A 19,727-nucleotide genomic window follows, 5' to 3' on the forward strand; every position below is an offset into this window, starting at 1 on the left:
AGTGACCTTGAGCGTTATGAAAGGCGCTTATAAATGAAATGTATTATTATTCTTGCGTGACATTTGCATCACTTGGAATGTCGTCTGTGCGCAGATGAGACGGAGTACGAGTACAGCGGCAGTGAGGAGGAGGAAGAAGATCCGGCGGAGCAGGAGGGAGAACCAAGGTTTGCTTTCAGCGCGATGTCCACGGAGTCCTCACGACGTGTCCTACTCCGCTTTAACACGTCTCCATTGCTCTCCTGGTCCAGCTCGATTGTTAACGTTCCTGGTGAGTCGACGCTGCGCCGAGACTTCATCCGCCTCCAGCAGGAGAACAAGGAGAGGTCGGAGGCGCTGCGCCGTCAGCAACTGCTGCAGGAGCAGCAGCTTCGTGAACAGGAGGAATACAAGCGACAACTACTGGCCGAGAGGCAGAAGCGTATTGAACAGCAGAAGGAGCAGAGGCGGCGCCTCGAGGAGGTAGATTTACTTTATTTATTTATTTATTTGTTTGTTTGTTTATTTATTTATTTATTTATTTATTTATTTATTTATTTATTTTCTATTTATTCATTTTTTATTTAATCAATCATTTATTTATTTATGTATTTATTTATTTATTTATTTATTTATTTGTAGGTACGTATTTATTTATTTATTTATTTTCTATTTATTCATTTTTTATTTAATCAACCATTTATTTAATTATTTATTTATTTGTAGGTATGTGTTTATTTATTTATTTATTTATTTATTTTCTATGTATTCATTTTTTATTTAATCAATCATTCATTTATTTATTTATTTATTTGTAGGTATGTGTTTATTTATTTATTTTTTATTTATTTATTTTTTTTAATTTAATCAATCATTTATTTATTTATTTATTTATTTATTTATTTATTTATTTATTTGTAGGTATGTGTTTATTTATTTATTTATTTATTTATTTATTTATTTATTTATTTATTTTCTATTTATTCATTTATTTATTTAATCAATCATTTATTTATTTATTTATTTATTTATGTATTTATTTGTTTATTTGTGTGTGGGTATGCATTTATTTATTTATTTATTTACTTATTTATTTATTTATGTGTAGGTATGTATGTGTTTATTTATTTATGTATTTATTTTCTATTTATTCATTTATTTATTTAATCAATCATTTATGTATTTGTGTATTTCTTTCTTTCTTTCTTTCTTTCTTTCTTTCTTTTTTTATTTATTTGAAGCCTGGCCATCTGACTTGGATTGGATTAGCCTTTATTCGTCTCGCACTGGAGAAATAAATAATAATAAAATTAAAATTAAAATAATAAATAATAATAATAATGTTTACATTTCACAGCAGCAAAGTGATCAAAGTAAGAGCAAAGGAAGAAGTAGAAAAACAAAATACAGGAGCTGCTGTAAAGGGCGCCAAAAATACTAAATGTCACCCCATTTCCCACTTCAACTTCTTTAAAAATAAAAAATAAAAAGTGGACTTGAAACTGAAATAACAGCAGGAGTGAGGTTTCTAAATTGGGTACATTCAAAGTCCTCACCCCTGTGGTGAATTTGGTAAAAATATTGTTTTACTTTATGTGGTATGAACTTTTTCCTCTCATTCACACACACACACACACACACACACACACACACACACACACACACACACACACACACACACACACACACACACACATATAAACACCCACAGTGAGTAAAAAGTGTGTATCCAAGTGAAATGAAAATACACACCAAAAAAATATATTTTGTGAGGACCTCTCTGAAACTTGAACACATGCATATATAGACCCTCTAAAAGCCTTTACAATGAAAAACTTGTGAGGACCGGCCATAAGGTCCTCACTTGTCAAAAACGTCCTCACTACGCATCGTATAAAATGTTAGTAGTCCTCACAAGACTTGTAATACAAACACACACACACACACGCATGCAAGAACTGAATGTCATCTTGTGTGACAAATGCAGCAACAAAGACGCGAACGAGAAATGAGACGACAACAGGAGCGCGATCAGCGTCGACGGGAGCAAGAGGAGAAGAGACGCATGGAGGAAATGGATCGGCGGCGAAAAGAAGAGGAGGAACGTCGACAAGATGAGAAAAGAAGGAACGATCGTGAGCAGGTCTGTTTTGTTCAAAAGTTAAAGGACAACCGACACGTTTTTTTTTTGGACATAGAGTGCCACACCCAAATTTGTTCCGGTTTTATTCGGGAATTAAAAATATAACTTGGAACGCCATTGACGAATTTGTTCGGGTTTTGTTTTTTCATGCTTGGGTGCCGATATGGTCTCTAGCAATGTGTTTTCTTTTCCACAAGGGGGCAGCATTTCCCTTTTTTTCCATGTTAGCGCTTTGTTCCAGCTTCAGCTACTGTCAAAGCGCTATATAAACCAATATGTTTTACATTGTATTTTGGACCGCCGCCCTCATTTCAAGCTCATATAACTCCAGACCCATGTAATTTAGGAATTAACTCTTTTTTTCTGATGAAAGTAGAGAGTCTAATGTTTCTAACGCTGTATTGAATGTTGATGTAGTCCTAAAACTCAATAGTCTGTGTGTCCCGGAATTTGAGTGACAATGACAAAAACCCAGGCACTGGAGTGGGCACGTTTTTGCACATCAGCTGGCAGTGAATGAGTTAAAAAAAACAAAACATTTCCATCCCATCCTTAAACCTGGACATTGTTGTCGATTTTGACAGGAGTACATCCGGCGGCAGCTCGAGGAGGAGCAGAGACATTTAGAGATGCTACAGGAACAGCTACTGCGCGAACAGGCTATGTTATTGGTAAGTCGCGCAACCAAATTGACCTCACGCCATTTCTATGTCTTTGTCCCTCATTGTGTTTCCCTCACTCCAGGCCGATGAACGATACCGTAAAAATATTCAGGGCTCTCCTCAGGCCGCCCCTTCTCCCAAGCAGCCTCCTCTTCCCCCTCGCTCTGCAGACGCCTTCTCAAACGGCGGCAGCTCATCCGAAGCTAACGCCATGCACCGGCCCATGGAGCCTCAGGTATTCGCTCCACCTTGAACTACGTCGCCGTTCCGATGGGAAACAAATGGTCAACGTGTGCCTTTGGACAGAATTATTCGATTGGATTACAATAATAATATTACATTTCATTTAGAAGCGCCATTCATAACTCTCAAGGTCACTTTACAGTCACAGGATACATTTTTCTGTGACTTTAGCCACACACGCCAGCCAACCCCGAATAATTCAAATAAATAGAAAGCGAGCTAGCTAGCTAATAGATATCGTAGATGGATGGATGGATGGATAGATCGATCGTGTTTCATACTTCCCCCTTCAGTGTTTGACTTCAACGTCCATTCCATACAAAATATAGCACGGAATCAACTTACAACCAAATTCACCTTACGAACGACCGCTCGGATCGTATCTAGTTCATCAGGTGGGGAGCGTCTCTACTACACGTGTTACTACAAAACGTTCGTATGTACTGTTGTTCGTAACTCGAATGTTCATAAGAAGGAGAGAGCCCATATCTTCAAAACAAAGTGTCTGTCTGTCTATGTCGTACTACAGTTGGTGTGAATTTATTTTCCGACTGTTAGAGCGTCTTTGTTTTCTACTTCCCCGTTCAGTGTTTGACTTCAACATCCATTCCATACAAAATATAGCACGGAATCAACTTACGACCAAATTCACCTGAAGACCAACCACTCGGAACGTATCTCGTTCGTAAAGTTGGGACCGTTCTTATGTACCATTGTTCGTAACTTGAATGTTCGTAAGTAGGGCAGGGCCCGTATCCTCAAAACAAAGTGTCCGTCTGTCTGTTTACGTCGTGGTACTACAGTTGGTGTGAATTTATTTGATGACTGTTAGAACGTCTGTGTTTGATACTTCCCCGTTCAGTGTTTGACTTCAACATACATTCCAGGCAAAATATAGCACTGAAGCAACTTACGAACAAATTCACCTTACGACCAACCGCTCGGAACTATCTCATTCGTAAAGTTGGGACCGTCTGTAGGGTCATAACAAAAACAAAACGTTCTTACGTACCATTGTTCGTAACTTGAATGTTTGTAAGTAGGGGAGCGTCCGTATCCTCAAAACAAAGTTTCTGTCTGTCTGTTTGTCGTGGTAATACAGTTGGTGTGAATTTATTGGATGACTGTTAGAACGTCGGTGTTTTCTACTTCCCCGTTCAGTGTTTGACTTCAACATACATTCCAGGCAAAATATAGCACTGAAGCAACTTACGAACAAATTCACCTGACGACCAACCGCTCGGAGCGTCAGTACTGATTTTGGGTGTGATTCCAAACTTGAAGAATCAACGTTGAACAACATCTTGTTTGCATCTGCGTTGATACGAGCGTATGCATGTCAAACCACACATCTGTCTTCCCTCGTGTCTCACGTTTTGTCCCCGTCCCTCCTTCTCCTCCTTGTCCTCCACCCACTCCCCAAAGGTCCAGTGGTCCCACCTTGCCGCTCTAAAGAGCAGCAACAACGCCGCCCCCTCTCCTTCTCCTCCTCCTCCTCCGACCGTGGTCGCTCGCTCGCAGTCCTTCAGCGAGCCCGGCGCCGTTACGACTAGCTTTGCACAACTCCACCTGCGCTCCCAAGACCCCCACCATCATCACCCATTGCCTGCACGCACTGACCCCCAGCCCCAACCTCCCCTTCACCATCCTCAGGTCCAGTCTGGTGATGAAATGCCACCCAAGGTAAGGAGTCATAAAAAGCCCCATTAAAGGACGATCGACACCATTTTTTTCCCTATTTTTCCCATTTTTTTCCGAACTGACATCAGCAATACGTTTTATAGCATCTAAAATACCCAAAACACGCAGGCTGATATTTTTAGTCAAATGCAAAACACTAATAAAAATGACTTTAAGTGTCCCAAAACGACTTCAAAATGACCTCAGAAAGTTCATCTGCCAAACATTTATTTCCCATAAGAAACAATTAAAAATGAGAATAATCCGTTTCCAGGTCCCCATAAAACATAGTTTTCGACTAAATAAGCCTTAAAACTACACAAAATAGACCTTATTTTATGTATATAAAATGTGCCGTGGTATTGTAATTAAAGAAATAAACTGTACTATACAGTAAAGTCGTTTTTGCGACTCCACCTTTGCGATGGTAGTTGTCAATGGATGATGAACTTCCAGGTTGCCTCGTGATGATATTCCAGGTGAAGTTGCCGTGCTTTCTCGGCGAAAATACCCTCACTCACACTGTCCCCTGCTAGCTGCTTTTCGTTAATCCAAATCAACACAAGTTCTTTTATTGCCTGAGACCGTTGCTTAGACAACACAGAAACACCCTTAGCCACACGTAGCATACTGGTACTGGGATGCTAAGTCACGCAAACGCACACGTCGTTGGTGTTTTTTGATGATCTCCTTCTTCTGCTCGACCGTCATTTTCTTTTGTGTTCTCTTCGGCTTAACACTATCCTGTGGTGCGGTCTTTTTCGGTCCCATAATAGCAAAAGTACTCCACTTGATAACAAACCACGTCTGCAGTCAAAGAAAGGGGGTGTGGAAAACTAGTCCGCCGTGTTCGTAAGCTGAGTATAACTGTATTTGCTGCTGATTAACAGGTGTAAAGCGGACATTTGTTTGTATCCATCTTGTCCAGGTACCGGTGAGAACGACGTCACGCTCACCGGTCCTCTCACGGCGGGAGTCTCCACTACCATTGCAGCCTGGTGGCCAAAGGAACGCATCTGGGTAAGTAGAGAAGCTCTTAGGAAATGGGTTCATCCATCCATTTTCTGATCAACTTGTCCGAAGGTGTCGGTTGTCCTTTCAGGCTTATTTAGTACAAAATGATTTTTTGGGGGACCTGGGAACGGATTATTCTCATTTTAATGGTTTCCTATGGGAAATTAATTTTTGGGATACACACTTTTCACCTTCCACACTCTGTCTGGGAACCAATTAAGTTCGTAAGCCAAGGTATCACTATATTTTGTGTAGTTTTAAGGCTTATTTAGTCCAAAACTGTTTTATGGGGACCTGGGAACGGATTATTCTCAATTTTAATGGTTTCTTATGTGAAATAAATGTTTGGAAGACAAACTTTTCGCCTTACACACACTTTCTTTGTCCGGTGGCGTCTGCTGTCCTTTAACTCCTTCACTGCCAGACGCTGTGCAAAAATATGTCCACTCCAGTGCCAGGGTTTTTGTCATTTTTTTACTAAAATTGCAGCACCCACAGAATATTGGGTTAGACACATTGTGATGCTTCAAAAAATGGTCTTGTCTGTTTTCTTGAAAATTGTCTTTGTGTTGGTACAGTAATGTGGAGCAGCGCCCCCTGTGGGACCGCGTTGAGAAGCTTCAGCCTCGGCCCGGTAGCGGGAGTTCCTCTGGCTCCTCCAACTCCAGCTCACAGGCCAGTCCCGGAGACCGTTTCAGGCCACGCTGTGAGTCTCCTGGGTTTTTATTTCCTCAATCCCAACATTTTCTCATCCAGTTTCTTTTTGACCCGATCAAGCATCCTCCAAATCTGAAGGATCACCTCTACAGCGCCCTGAGAATGTTCCCAAAAAAACGGATGAAAAGAATTTTGCTAGGCCTACTCGACCTGCTGTAAGTATTTCCTACTTGGTCAAGGTTTTTTTCTGCCATCATCTGTATTTCTTTGTAGGTTTCGAATGTTTCGCTCCTCATCCGAAGAGCTTCGTCAATGAACTAAAGTTGTGCTGGCAACTCTGACAGAGGTTGCCGTGCCAGATTGGTTGGGGGAGCAGTGGAGCACTCCCTGATGCCAATCGGATTACTTCTATTGTTCTATCCCTGGCTCTGATTTCACCTCATTAGCCAATTTGATTCCTTTCCACTCTCATGACCTTTATAGTTCTATCCCTGGCTCTGATTTCACCTCATTAGCCAATTTGATTCCTTTCCACTCTCATGACCTTTATAGTTCTATCCCTGGCTCTGATTTCACCTCATTAGCCACTTTGATTCCTTTCCACTCTCATGACCTTTATAGTTCTATCCCTGGCTCTGATTTCACAGCCACATATGAACATACACTCACACTTACTACTTTGTCGAACCTGATTTTTGGGTTGACTCCTCCTTTTAGGACTTGACAGCCCTTGCTAAGGAACTTCGCGCAGTGGACGATGTTCGACCTCCCCACAAGGTGACTGACTACTCATCCTCAAGTGAAGAATCCGGCACCACTGATGAAGACGATGACGAGGAAGTAGACCAGGAAGCCGGCGAAGAGTCGACCTCGGGAGCGGAGGACTCTCGTTCTGGGTTAGTGGAAGACATCAACTGTCATATTTGTCATAAAAAAATGTTCTTAACTCATTCACTGCCATTGACAAATGTATTCGGGAATTGAATAATATGACGTAGGGCGCCGTTACTGAATTAGTTGGGGTTTTGTTTTTTTCATGCTTGGGTGCTGATTAGGCGCTGGCCAAGGCCTCTGGCAATGTTTTTTTTTCTGTTCCACAAGGGGTAGCATTTCCCTTGTTAGCGCTCTGTTCCAGGTTTAGCTGTTGTTGAAGCACTATATAAATCAATATCTATGTATTGTATTTTGTACAGACGCCCCCATTTCAAGCTCATATAACGCCAGGCCCATATAATTTAGGAAATAACCCTTTTTTCTGATGAAAGAAGAGAGTCTACGGTTTCTTGCGCTGCATTGAAACTCAATATTCTGTGGGTCCTGGAATTCGAGTGTCATTCCATGTCAGATTTTCTCACGGCTTCACCACCCTCCGCACCCTGCCCACCACCTTTTCCAGCGACTCCCCTCAGGCAGGCGCTACCGATCCATGTGCAGACATTTAAACAGCTTATTAACTGTGTAAAAAGTAACCCAAATAGAACCGTATGGTGCCTCCATTTTTTTTCTTATGATGATACTAGTACAGCGTGTTCTACCCGGAGACAAATTCCTCTACATACTCGGCCAATAAAGATGATACTGATTCCATAGGAGGCTGAGCAACGGTGAGACGGGGTCTGCGAAAACGATGCTGGTTGAAGACTCTGAGAGCAATCAAGCCACCACACCTTCAAAGGACGGCACATTGGTCATCAGACAGGTAAGACGAAGAATTTAGAAGCCCTTTTTTGCCATACAATGATCCCTCCGCATACGAATGCTTCGGCTCACGAACCTTTAGCCTCACAAACATTAAATTTGCTAGCATATAGTCTCGGCTGACGAACTAGTTTTCGGCGGACGAACCAAAGCAAACAGCGCCAAGGTGGCTGGCGGTGTAGTTTTTGTCACCCCCCCCTTTCTTTGAGTGCAGACGTGGTTTGTTATCGAGTGGAGTACTTTTTCCTTTTTTGGGAGCAAAAAAGACCCCACCACAGGCTAGTGTTAAGCCTAAGAGGACGTAAAAGAATAAGACGGTCGAGCAGAAGAAGGAGATCATCGAAAGACACCAACGAGGTGTTTCATCCAATCATTTCCCGCCATCTTCCATTTTTGTAAGAACTAAAAAGTAATGTATCATCACAGACCTCTGCACATATTTAGTTTTGTTTTTTTTTTTTGAAGAAGAGGATCTTCAAAAAACCCACTCGACTTCAAAACATGTCATCTTTTCGCCTGTTCACTGGAGCCAAAAGTCTGCCTGTTCTTGCTTGCAGAGCACCGCTGACATTAAGCGCTTGGTCAGTCTCTCGTCTTCTTCCTCAAGCGGTGCCTCTCACGGCCCACCCCAACAACCACCTCGCCACAGCCTACAAGAGAAAAATGGCATTCAGCACTTACCAGACCTTATCCAACAGAGCCATCGCTCCCCTTCCTCTTCCACGTTAATGCTTTCCTCCTCCTCTTCATCATCATCATCATCATCCCCTTTTAGTCTGGCCATTTCCCCATTGAATCCTCTGGACAAGCTTGTTGCTATGGAGGTATGTTGCCCTCACCGAGGCTGAGGCCGGCCTAACGCCTGCTTAAAGGACAACCGACATCACTTTTTTTTTCTCTTTCCTAACTGACATCAGAAAAAAACGTTTGATAGCATCTAAAATACCCAAAACACGCAGGATGATATTTTTAGTCAAATGCAAAACAACAATAAAAATTACTTAATCTGCAAAAAATTGAGCTGCGAATTGGGCATTTTCAGAAAGTCCCGCCCCCGGATCGTGACGTCACGCTAAGACGTCTTGCATTGCTGGAGAATCAAAACAATGGCTTCAGATTTGGAGAATATGCTTTCTTGTTACTTACCCAGTTATGAATACGATTCAAATAGTCCTGAAGAGCAAAGCATACATGTTTGCAATCGATTAAAGAATTTATTCCGTGCCATTTTGAGGCAACATTGTGGAGAAACGATCACCAGAAAAGAGGCAGAAAATGGAGACAAAGCTCCCCGATGGGCTGATTAATTCCTTACACGGAGCTTTGTCGCCCTCTTCTGCCTCTTTTTGGTGCTAAACGAAGTTTTCAGACCAAAAAAAGTACAGCGAAATTCATTGACATGATGGAAGGACTGCTACAATGTGTCCTTTTCTCGGTCAGGGGGCGTTCCTTCAGTGACGTCACTTCAGGAATCGTCACCAACTCGTAAACAAGAATTCCTGAATATTCAGCGCGAGTCTTAAAACATAAAATGTCGCTATATATCCGGTGGAATCTTTGTAAAATACGCTCAGTAGAAGTCATTTCAAGTGATTTGACAAATTATGAACGCGATTTGTCCGGAGGCGTCGGTTGTCCTTTAATGGTTTAAAAAACCCAACATGAGTAAATAAATATCTGAGCCTGTACAAAGCCTTCCGTCCCATACTGGTTGTTGGATCTGGCAAGTCTTTTTCCTCTGGCAACCATCCTGCTTTCTTTGACTCTGGCGCTCTTTTCCTTCTTGTGGCCTCGCTGACACCTTCTAACATGGTTGCCTCCTAGTGGTAGAATGCGGTCATCGCATGGAGGGAACCCAACTGGAACTTTCGGCTTGAACTAACAAGCAATCGTCTCTGCTTTGCATCGCACTAGTGGATGGATCATGGTAGTGGATTTAGGATCCTCTTCTGTCTGTATTATACTGAGTGACGGGCCATGGATTTCATCGCGAGGCCTTCAGTGGTGCTACATCTGAATCGATCCACACTGAAAAAAGTGGTGTGATTTACGAAAAGTCCACTAGAGGGTAGCGTTAGCCTGGAAGTAACTGACGGACCTTTCTTCATGCTTTTTTTTTTTCTTGAAAAGCCCGTCTTGAAAATGGCTTTCACCGGAAATCTCCAACCAAAACCATTTCTTCTCCCCCTTCAGCCATTGTGGGTCGACAAAACCGCGATTAAATCAACATAATATATTTGAAGGTGTCCACGTCGATTTCTGACCCTGGTAACAAAATATTGGCTAAAATGTGATTGGTTTAATGCTTAAATACAAAAACACATCCAGATAACATCCGACTTACGACCGAGTTCCGTTCCAACCAAACGGTCGTAATTCAAAATGGTCGTAAGTCGAAATCCATTCAACATGTTGAATAGAAACTCAAATTTGTACAGATGACGGCTGAAGAAACCTTCTCATCGATCTTTTGAATCAAATTGAAATGTGTCCAGCAAAATTTGCTGACCCCGCCCACATTTGATGCTGCCATTTCTTTCTTTCCATTTCTCTTTCTTTTTCTATTGAAACTAATTTCATCAGTGCATAATCAACCTAGCTTCATGTTTTACAAAGTGTGTGCGTTTGTGTGTGCACGGGCATGCGTGACTAGCAGCTAGTGATACTATGATTCTATACTATTACCAATCATAGTTTGCGAAAACTGAGACGTTTTTTACAGCGCCTTCAAGCAGGCCTTGTGTTGCCAACTCGAAATCTGATTGGTTAAAGCAATAGAGTCATCGACACGCCATTTAATGCGACTGCAGAACTAATTGTGAAGACATCCAGGTTGATTTCTGACCCTGGTAACAAATGATGGCTGAAATGTGATTGGTTAAATGCTTAAATACATATTATTTGAATTATTTTGTGGGGGAGGGGCTTATTTATGGCCTCGAATCATAACAGAGGTGGAAAAAACCAACACTGTGGCTCATAAACGACCAGATGACCAGAATTATCCTCCTCCCAAAAACCAACAACAAAAAAGTTTGGATAGACTTCAACCCCCCCCCCCCCAAAAAAAAAAAAAAATATATATATATATTAAAAATACAAATAAAAATTATTAAATCAACGTTCCAACATCATGGAAGTTTCCGTTGTCTGTCTGCTAACTTGTTGTTTTCTGCTGTCTTTGGACAGAGCCAATCTGAGAGCAATTCCATGTCCAAACACAAGTCGTCGTCCTCCTTCACTCCTTTCATCGATCCTCGCTTGCTCCAGATTTCTCCATCAAGCGGAAGCTCACTCAACAACATGGGTAGGTCAAAGGTCAACTATTTCCTAGGCCACTTCCGTTATTTTGCTATGGAGTCGTTTAAAGGACAACCGACACCATTTTTTTGTTTCCTAACTGACATCAGAAAAACGTTTTATAGCATCTAAAATACCCAAAACATGCAAGATGATATTTTCAGTCAAATGCAAAACACCAATAAAAATGACTTGGTGTCCCAAAACGACTTCAAAATGACTGAGTTTCAGAAGGTCCCGCCCCCTTGTTGGTGACGTCACGCCAGGACGTCTTTGCCTTGCTCTAGAATCAAAACAATGGCTTCAGATTGGGAGAAGATGCTATGTTGTTACTCATCCAGTTATGAATATGATTCGTATTACCGCAATTGGCTGTGACACACAACGATTCACCATCACGTTATTTATGCAGTTTTCAAATGCTTTTAATGAGCTTTTATCAAAACACGGCAAAATAATGAAAATGTCAATATAGCATAATCATTACTAGCTTTAGCTAGCTAGCCATCTATTAGCTCTAGCGAGCTATCTACTAGCTTTAGCTAGCTATATATTCGCTAGCTAGCTAGCTTGCTATCTATGTGAGTTACTTCGGGTTGAGTGAACGCTGGCGCGTGTGGCTGCCGCTGCTCACCCACAGAAAAAAACTTATCCTGTGACTGTAAAGTGTCCTTGAGAGTTTTGAAAGGCGCTTAGAAATCAAATGTATTATTATTATTATTTTTTCTTCTAATTTCGCGATCAACACAAAGTTTTCAGACCAAACAAAGTACCTAAAATGCATTGTGTGTGGCTTTTTCGGTCAGGGGCGTTCCCTCCGTGACGTCACGTCAGGAATCGTCATCAACTCAAAACAAGACTTCCCTGAATATTCAGCGCGAGTCTTAAAACGTAGCTATAGGCAATGAAATCTTTGTAAAATACACCCAGTAGAAGTCATTTGAGGTGATTTTACAAATTATGGACACGACTTGTCCGTAACTGGTGTCGGTTGTCCTTTAAAGCGAAAGTCTTGTCTGTCCGTAGCTGGATTTGGTCAGGACGTCCGTCTCGCGGACCCCCTGAGGTCTGACCCCTCACGCAAAGGCTCGGTGGTCAATGTCAACCCGGTCAACACGCGTCCGCCCAGTGACACGCCAGAGATCCGCAAATACAAAAAGCGCTTCAACTCGGAGATCCTGTGCGCGGCCCTTTGGGGTAAGTCAAACCTCCTTCATAGGTCAAGAGGTCAAGAGGGCATGGGGGTGCGGTCACTCAACCTCACTTGCCACCGTAGGGGTCAATCTGCTGGTGGGCACCGAGAGTGGCCTGATGCTGTTGGACCGTAGCGGTCAGGGGAAGGTCTACCCGCTGATCAACCGGCGACGTATCCAACAGATGGATGTCCTTGAGGGGCTCAACGTTCTGGTTACCATTTCAGGTGCTGCCATTGAACCTCTAGATGATATTAACTCATGAACTGCCAGATGATGTGCCAAAAAATGTGTCCATTCCAGTGCCAGGGTTTTTTTTTGCCAGGTGATTTAATTGACAGAAAAGGAACTTGAGAAATATTTTTTTTCTCTATAGGCAAAAAGAACAAGCTGCGTGTGTATTACCTCTCCTGGCTGAGGAACAAGATTCTGCATAATGACCCCGAAGTGGAGAAGAAACAGGGTTGGGTCAACGTGGGTGATCTGGAAGGCTGCGTCCACTACAAAGTCGGTACGTGCACCTTGTAGGTCGTGAGAGGCCATTGTTTTTGCATTACTACACTACAGTGAAAAATGTGTATGCCAAACATTAATTTCCCATAGTGAAGCATTAAAATGAGAATAATCCGTTCCCAGGTGCCCATAAAACAGAATTTTCTACTAAATAAGCCTTAAAACTACAGAAAATATACCTTATTTTATGTATAATAAATGTGCTATGGTATTATAATTAAACAAATAAGCTGTACTGTATAATAAAGTCGTTTTATTTACCTTTGTGATGGTCGTTGATTGCTTGATGGAAACAAATGAAATATATTATTATTATTATTATTATTATAGCCAGCTAGCTAGATTGCTAGCTATCTATTAGCTATCTAGCTGGTTAGCTGGCTATCTATTAGCTATCTATTGGCTACCTATCTGGCTATCTGTTTGCTATCTAATAGCTAGCTGGCTCTCTTTCTATCTATTTGAGTTCCTCACTAACTCACAGCTGCTCACCCACAGAAAAACTGATCCTGTGACTGTAAAGTGACCTTAAGAGTTTAGAAAGGCGCTTATAAATGAAATGTATTATGATTATTATTAGCTATATAGCTATCTAGGTGGCTAGATAAATAGCTAGCGATCTGTTGGCTATCTATTAGCTATTTACTAGCTGGCTAGCTAGCTTTCTATCGGTTTAATAGTGACATTCAGTGTATTAGCTAACTATCTATCTAGCTGGCTATTAGCTATAGAGTTATCTAGGTAGCTAGCTATCTAGCTGGCAATCTGTTGACGATATATTTGCTGTCTCCGAGCTGGCTGGTTAGCTTTCTATTTACTTCCGGGTAGAGTGAACGCTGGCGCGTGTGGCTGCCTCTGCTCACCCACAGAAAAATGTATCCTGTAAATGAAATGTATTATGATGACAATAAAGCTTTGACGATGACTTCCAGTGAAATACGAGAGGATAAAATTCTTGGTGCTGGCCTTAAAGAACTCGGTGGAGGTCTACGCTTGGGCGCCAAAACCGTACCACAAGTTCATGGCCTTCAAGGTGAGCATCCTCTGTTTGCTTCCATGTGTGTGGACGTGATTTTCTTTTCTTTTTCTTCCCTTAATTGGTGATAATTTCACTCCCACTTTCACTCTCCACTTTCAGTCCTTTGGCGACTTGGTCCACAAACCTCTGCTGGTGGACTTGACTGTGGAGGAAGGACAGAGGTTAAAGGTCATCTATGGCTCCTGCTCAGGCTTCCATGCTGTGGACGTGGACTCGGGCGCAGTCTACGACATCTACCTACCCACTCACGTATGGTCTTCATTGTCTTTGAAAATTAACTTTTCGTTTTGATTTTACTTTCAATAAGGTGTTTTTAAATACTACTAATACGAATACTAATAATACTACGAATACTACAAATACTACGAATACTGCTACGAATACTGCTACGAATACTGCTACTAATACTGCTACTCATACAACTACCCATACTACTACTCATACTACTACTCATACTAATACTCTTACTATTACTCATACTATTACTCATACTAATACTATTACTAATACTACTACTAATAATACTACTAATAATACTACTACTATATACTACTACTAATACTACTACTAATAGTACTACTAATACTACTACTAATAGTACTACTAATACTAATAGTACTACTAATAGTACTAATAATAATAGTAATAATACTACTAATAATACAGTACTACTAATAATAATACTACTACCAATTATACTACTACTACTAATATACTACTACTACTACTACTACTACTACTACTAATAATAATACTAATAATAATAATACCACTAATAATAATAATAATAATAATAATAATAATAATAATAATAATCATAAAAATAATACTCATAATAATACTACCCATAATAATACTCATACTACTACTAATAATAATAATAATAATACATTTTATTTCAAGCGCCTTTCAAAACACCCAAGGACACTTTACAATAAAGACAATAAAACAAAGCACATAACAATAAAACCATAAGTAAAATAATAATAATAATAAGACTACTACCACTACTACTACTACTACTAATAATGTTTGTTTTTCATTCACGTGTATTGTTTGACTTGCCCATGGCTCGCTTTTCCCTGACTTGCCTTCAGATCCAGACCAGCATCCAGTGCCACGCCATCATCATCCTGCCCAACACGGACGGAATCGAGCTGCTCGTCTGCTACGAGGACGAGGGCGTCTACGTCAACACGTACGGGCGCATCACCAAGGACGTGGTGCTGCAGTGGGGGGAAATGCCCACTTCAGTGGGTGAGTGGATTGGATTGGATTCGCCATTATTCGTCTCGCAGTGGACAAATGTACTTTTTACGGCCGCAAAGGCGTGGGAAGAAGTAGAAAAACTACAGGAGCTGCTGTAAAGGCAGCCACTGTCGCGGCGCCATCCTGGAGTCAAATGAATAAAAAAAATTATTATTAGTATTTATTATTTTAATTATTATTTTAATTATCATTATTTATTATTGTAATTATTATTCTTATTTATTATTTTAATTATTATGATTATTATTTATCATTTTAATTATTATTATTATTATTATTATTTAAATTATTATTATTATGATTATTATTTATTTAAATTATTATTATTATTTATCATTTTAAATATTATTATGATTATTATTATGCTTATGATTATTTTAATGATTATTATTATTGCCCATGTTAACGCCCGTACGCTCGTGTGTGTACCTTTTTTTCCGCAGCCTACATTAGGTCGAACCAGATCATGGGCTGGGGTGAAAAGGCCATCGAGATCCGCTCCGTGGAAACCGGCCACCTGGATGGCGTCTTTATGCACAAGCGAGCCCAGAGACTCAAGTTCCTGTGCGAGAGGAACGATAAGGTGCGGCGTCCCGTCTTCAACCCGCAACCACCACGTACAGTCATACCTCGGTTTAAGAACCCCTTGGCTTACGAACTTTTCAGTTTACGAACTTTTCAGTTTACGAACTATTTTTCGGGATACACACGGAGCGCCACAATGGGTGATGTGTCATTGGCGAACGAGCCCCGTTCTCCTAACAAGAAAATGGCTACCGGCTTGTTTTGGTCCTCTATTCCCCGTCCCCAGTCTTCGGTTAAAGCCACGTGATTGGTCAAGAACGGAGCAGTGAGGGGGGTAGTTTAAATATTAAAGACAGGCACATGACAGACAGTTATAAAATGGATAAGAAACAGTGAAATTTGCACTCATTTCAACTTTGATACTTCAAAGGCAGAGTGTAGACTGCAAGGTTAAAATATCCCATCAATCAGGCTCCACAAATAACCCGCACAAGCCATCTGTACACTTGACGCAAAAAGCTATCAAGCCAAGATAAACAGAACACAATTGATGAGGAGGGATCATTCCTCAAGATGGTGAAAGAAGAAGGTGACGTTCCTCATCAAGTGTTTAATGCTGATGAAAGCGGCCACTCCATTCCGTCAAGCCATCAACGACCATCACAAAGGTCAATAAAATGACTTTATTACACTGTACAGTTTATTTCTTTAATTATATACCATAATACATTTATTATACGTAAAATAAGGTATATGTTGTGTAGTTTTAAGGCTTAGAAAATTCGAAAATTATGTTTTATGGGGATCTGGGAACGGATTATTCTCATTTTAATGGTTTCCTATGGGAAATTAATTTTTGGGATGCACACTTTTCGCCTTTCACACTTTGTCTGGGAACCAATAAAGTTTTTGTGATCTTTTTTGCAGGTCTTCTTTGCTTCCGTGCGGGCCGGAGGTGCCAGCCAGGTGTACTTCATGACCTTGGGTCGCACTTCCCTCATGAGCTGGTAGTCGTCGACCAGTCACCATAGCAACGAACGGACGGACGACTACTGTGACGATGAAGACGTCTTCTTGTCATGAATCGACGGCGGTGAGCGGGTTGTTGCGTTTTGTTTTTGTTTCCCGCCATGTTTTGGTGGTTGCTGTGTGTTCCAAGATATTCCCACCAAACTTTCCTTCAGTGTCCGACCCTCAAATTTGGTGGAATGTTTCCATCTTTCTATAAATTGCATCTTGTGGTGATGCGAAGGACACATTGAACGTGAGGAGTAACCATACACACACGACGTCTGTGTAAGCTCTCAAGTCGTACAGGAGCGGTCCATCGAGGAAAAGGTTTCTTCAGCCGTCATCTGTACTTCTTTGAAGGAGTCGGTCTCATCCGAAAAGCTTCGTCAATTAACTAAAGTTGTGCTGGTAACTCTGGCCCTATCTATATCCCTAATGAACAGAGGTTGCCGTGCCAGACCGCTGCTCTGATAAATGCCCTGCTCTAAAGTTGGGGGAGCAGTGGAGCACTCCCTGAAGCCAATCGGATTACTTCTATTGTTCTATCCCTGGCTCTGATTTCACCTCATTAGCCAATCTGATGACTTCTCCACTCTCATTACCTATATAGTTCTATCCCTGGTTCTGAATTCACTTCATGAGCCAAACGGATTACCTCTCCACTCTCATTACCTTTCTAGTTCTATCCCTGGCTCTGATTTCACCTCATTAGCCAATCAGATCACCTCTACAGCGCCCTGAGAATGTTCCCAAAAAAAACTGAGGATAAGAATTTTTCTAGGCCTACTCGACCTACTTGGTAAAGGTTTCTTCTGCCGTCATCTGTACTTGTCGGACGGTGTCGGACGTTCCGCTCCTCATTCGTTTTTTCATTTCGCTTCGTTTCGTTTTGTTTCGTTTCACTTTGTTTCGTTTTTTTATTTTATTTTATTTTATTAAGTGATGGCAACAGAACAGTGTGTTTTGTGTGAGATCTGACAGGATGCCGAGCGCCGCTGTAGCTCGGATGATTTCCGGTTGCCTTATGTAAACGTTTCTTCTTCTACTACAAAAAAAACAAACAACTGCTGAAAATCCATTGCCGGTTCTATGAAGCAAAAAAATAAAATAAAAAAAATAATAAAAGTTGAAGGAATGAAAGTTTTAGTCAGAATCAGCAAACGGAGACATCATGGACCTCGTTGTAATATTTTCAATGCTAAGTTTTTTATTCCTTTAGCCCCGCCCACCCACCCACCCCACCCCCTCGAACCGCCATTTTGAAATATGACACCGCTGCTGTCATTTATAATAATAATAATGCATTTCACTTAGAAGCGCCTTTCAAAACGCTCAAGGACACTTTACAGTCACAGGATATTTTTTTCTGCGGGTGAGCAGTGGCAGCCACACGCGCCAGCGTTCAATCAACCCGGAAGTAACTCAAATAGATAGAAAGCTAGCTAATAGATACAGTAATAATAATATGTTTCCTTTCAAAACGCTCAAGGACACTTTACAGTCACAGGATATTTTTTTTCTGCGGGTGAGCAGTGGCAGCCACACGCGCCAGCGTTCACTCAACCCCCATCTGTGAAAATAGGAGGCTGAATTTGTGAAGCTATTGCAAAAAAATGTCACAAATATGGCAACAAAAAAGTGTCATATTTTAAAACCTGGGCTTACTTTTTTTATTTTTAGTCTTTAACCTTTCAGATAACTATGCGACTGCTGTTGTTTTTTTAATAGTAATGCACACACTATGTGGAAATGTTTACAAAAGTCATTGTTTTGTCAAACCGATGTGGATCAATATTAATATTTATGGGTCATTGGCGGGCAGTTGTACTGGTTTTTTTTTTGTTATTTTGTATTCCTTTTTGTACTATCATTTCGAATTTCATGTACAGGATAAAATGAAACTTGCTCACATGGTGAGTGGCGAATTCTTGTGCAACCTGCTAAAGTGTCCCCCACTGGGCAGTGTGGATTAACACAATACATTTTCCTTCCCTTTCTTTCATTTGCCATTATAATTTATGTCCTTTGTGTGTTCTATGGGAATTACTGTTGTTTCCTGAAAAGTCCTTTCCATTGAATAAACTGAAATTTACAGTGTGTTATCATTCTTTTTTTTGGGGAGGGGGGGGGTGTGAACTTATTAGTAATCATAATAATAATAATTTCAATAATCAAAATAATAAGAGTCCCATTTGAAAGGCGCTTAAAAATGTAATGTATTGTTATTTTTATTATGTGATCTATCAATAGCACCCTGGTAATGATCGACTGGTCGAGTGTGATCGACGTATTGAGCACCCCTGCAGTAGGGGGTGCTACTGTTTTACTTAATTTGTTCAGCTCTCCGGGCTGAAACACACCCGATTCAGGTGATCATCTCATCAAGCAGCTCTGGATTAGCATTCGAACGATTGTGATTATTTGATTCAGGTGTGCTGCACGAAAACAGGCAGGACGGTCTTCCACGAGGACCGAAGTCGGACATCCCTGTCGTAGACGGACTTGCAGAGCTGTTAGCAAACCCAGCTAAAAGGGGGGACAGAACGTGAAATGTATGAGTAGCCCCTATTATTATTATTAATCCCATTCAGACAACACTTATTTTACTCCATATATTTGTCTATACAGTATTCGCACAGCACTCCTGTTCAAGAGTCTTGAATGGCGTCGTTGGCGACAACCCCGGGCAAGTATTATAAATTTGTTTTTCACCTTTAAATCTGACCACAGAACTTATTTTGATCTCCAAAAACATGGCATTCAGTTTAGTTTACATATACTGAATTTAAATGTAATATTAA

The 19,727-nt window shown here is 40.9% G+C and overlaps 1 protein-coding gene across 5 annotated transcripts in view; it reads left to right on the top strand.

Annotated features, from left to right (window-relative positions):
- LOC148902665 (mitogen-activated protein kinase kinase kinase kinase 4-like) overlaps positions 1-19,023 on the top strand; it is a 29,046-nt gene extending 10,023 nt beyond the window's left edge. Inside the window, exons 11-31 of one of the 5 annotated variants that reach the window (XM_089018752.1) lie at positions 95-167; positions 252-462; positions 1,967-2,122; positions 2,707-2,793; positions 2,867-3,019; positions 4,453-4,710; positions 5,636-5,727; positions 6,300-6,427; positions 6,499-6,593; positions 7,096-7,274; positions 7,969-8,077; positions 8,634-8,900; positions 11,266-11,383; positions 12,403-12,573; positions 12,653-12,796; positions 12,946-13,080; positions 14,015-14,115; positions 14,221-14,370; positions 15,219-15,378; positions 15,834-15,973; positions 16,843-19,023. In XM_089018752.1, coding sequence (XP_088874878.1) covers positions 95-167; positions 252-462; positions 1,967-2,122; positions 2,707-2,793; positions 2,867-3,019; positions 4,453-4,710; positions 5,636-5,727; positions 6,300-6,427; positions 6,499-6,593; positions 7,096-7,274; positions 7,969-8,077; positions 8,634-8,900; positions 11,266-11,383; positions 12,403-12,573; positions 12,653-12,796; positions 12,946-13,080; positions 14,015-14,115; positions 14,221-14,370; positions 15,219-15,378; positions 15,834-15,973; positions 16,843-16,926 — 3,011 coding nt within the window. In that variant the 3' untranslated portion in view covers positions 16,927-19,023. Of the gene's footprint in view, positions 1-94; positions 463-1,966; positions 2,123-2,706; positions 2,794-2,866; positions 3,020-4,452; positions 4,711-5,635; positions 5,728-6,299; positions 6,428-6,498; positions 6,594-7,095; positions 7,275-7,968; positions 8,078-8,633; positions 8,901-11,265; positions 11,384-12,402; positions 12,574-12,652; positions 12,797-12,945; positions 13,081-14,014; positions 14,116-14,220; positions 14,371-15,218; positions 15,379-15,833; positions 15,974-16,842 lie in introns of all 5 variants that reach the window. The other 4 variants (XM_089018672.1, XM_089018978.1, XM_089018904.1 and 1 more) reach the window with 4 other exon arrangements.
- The last annotated feature ends 704 nt before the right edge of the window (positions 19,024-19,727 follow it).

This window comes from Hippocampus bargibanti, linkage group LG01, assembly GCF_051943395.1.
Source record: "Hippocampus bargibanti isolate YZ-2025 linkage group LG01, ASM5194339v1, whole genome shotgun sequence".
In the NCBI taxonomy this organism is placed as follows: Eukaryota; Metazoa; Chordata; class Actinopteri; order Syngnathiformes; family Syngnathidae; genus Hippocampus; species Hippocampus bargibanti.